Source organism: Phytophthora parasitica, assembly GCF_000247585.1.
Source record: "Phytophthora parasitica INRA-310 unplaced genomic scaffold supercont2.20, whole genome shotgun sequence".
Classification (NCBI taxonomy): domain Eukaryota; phylum Oomycota; class Peronosporomycetes; order Peronosporales; family Peronosporaceae; genus Phytophthora; species Phytophthora nicotianae.
The window spans coordinates 1,017,601-1,019,090 of record NW_008649006.1 but is presented as its reverse complement, the minus strand read 5'-3'; the positions used below and the strand labels follow the sequence as shown (position 1 = coordinate 1,019,090).

At 48.7% G+C, this 1,490-nt stretch overlaps 1 protein-coding gene across 2 annotated transcripts; it reads right to left on the bottom strand.

The window, feature by feature from the left end:
* PPTG_10179 lies at nucleotides 1-642 on the bottom strand. 2 transcript variants are annotated; one of them, XM_008905463.1, is made up of 2 exons: nucleotides 375-642; nucleotides 1-276 (listed from the first exon to the last, which is right to left on the bottom strand). In XM_008905463.1, exons 1-2 carry the CDS (start codon nucleotides 529-531, stop codon nucleotides 89-91), a joined length of 345 nt encoding a protein of 114 aa, XP_008903711.1. In that variant the 5' UTR covers nucleotides 532-642; the 3' UTR covers nucleotides 1-88. The 2 variants fall into 2 exon arrangements, with proteins under 2 accessions (XP_008903711.1, XP_008903712.1); XM_008905464.1 differs by having other exon boundaries at nucleotides 1-268.
* Between the last annotated feature and the right edge of the window lie 848 nt (nucleotides 643-1,490).

The window sequence follows — 1,490 nt, the reverse complement described above, 5'->3', positions numbered from 1 at the left end:
TTGAAATTTTGTGTGTGCGTTGGAAGGCAGCTTGGGCTTCGTCTAAATAGGCTAGTGGGCGCTCTGCGTAGAGCTCGTACAACTATTTTCAGTGCTCGACCGTGAACGTTTTGCTCCCGTTTGTCTGAGCACGCTCGAAAGTTCCTGTGGACTCAAAGACCCGAATCCAGTTGCCGATGATGAACACGTGGGCAAGCTCCTTTCGAGACAATCCAAGCTGACAAAACGCGTACAGGCAGCGCAGTACAGCATTGAGGTGAGCGTGTCCCTGTGTCCCTGTTCTTTGCATGACGCGTACGAGAAGCACACAGGTAGCAGTAACCAGTAAGCAAGAAAACAGTGTTATAAACCTCGCCGAGCATATATTCACGTACAATTAGCGTTCGTCACTATGACCTTGAAGATCACCGACGGTTGGTTCCGCACTGAGGATTCCGCGCTGGTGAGACCGCACTGCGGTCTCCGCACTCCGCGCTGCAGCCTCCTCATCGTCGGTGAAGATTCGTAAATGCAGTCTCGCGTTTTAGCCATTCACACTGGGCGTTGGATTGTTTACCGAATTACCCAATAGGCCATGGCGTCCAATATAGCCGGGATTCACAATAAAAGTGTACTTAAACACAACAGTGGAGATTCTATCTCCTCAGAAAAAAAAGAATATGACAGATAGACTCCATGTGCTTGTCTGGCCGCCCTGTCCTGGAGGCTACTGTTGGGTTGATGGCTGAATTGCCAGAAATACCACCGGCTAGTGGTAAGTGTCCACCGGTCAGATTGGCGGCTCTACCAATAAGGATGGGTGAAGTCACTTTAAGTTACAAATAAATAGCCAATCAGAATAAATATAATCTCCCTACAACAGGCAAAACCTCTCGCGCGATGATAGTCTAGATGGCAAAGAGAGCCCACTTCTCCTTTTGCCAACAACTGAGCGCACCAGTTTATTGGAGGGCAACAAGAGAATAAATATAAGTACCAGTTTAAATTAAAACTGACTGTTCAACATTTCAAGTTGAGACTCTCAGATGCCTAATGAAGATAAGGGAAAATTTGTTGGTCTCAAGTTCAACGGGAAGACAGGCGACTTTCAGTGCTGGAAAGATGCGATTCTAACGCATCTCACAAGCCGGACGAATTCTCGTCGTGTCGCGGAGATTAAATATAAGCGTCCCCGCCCCGTCTCGGGTACGAGGATCTGCTGTCTCGGCCCATCCACATTGCGGAGCCAGGCGCAGATGCGACCGCTACAGAACGGGAGCAATACCAGCTGGAGATGGCGTTTCTGGTTGAGCAGGAGTCGTACCTGCGGGACCTCTTCAACTATACCCTTCTTCATCGCTACATGGCGCAATTAAGTACCCCGCTTGTAACGGGGTTACACGCATTTGGCTACATGTAGCCACTTGATTACGACAATGGATTTCACGTTGGTGTGAGATACACCAATGGTTACATTTGACAGACCACTGGTCTGTGTGCATTTACAATTC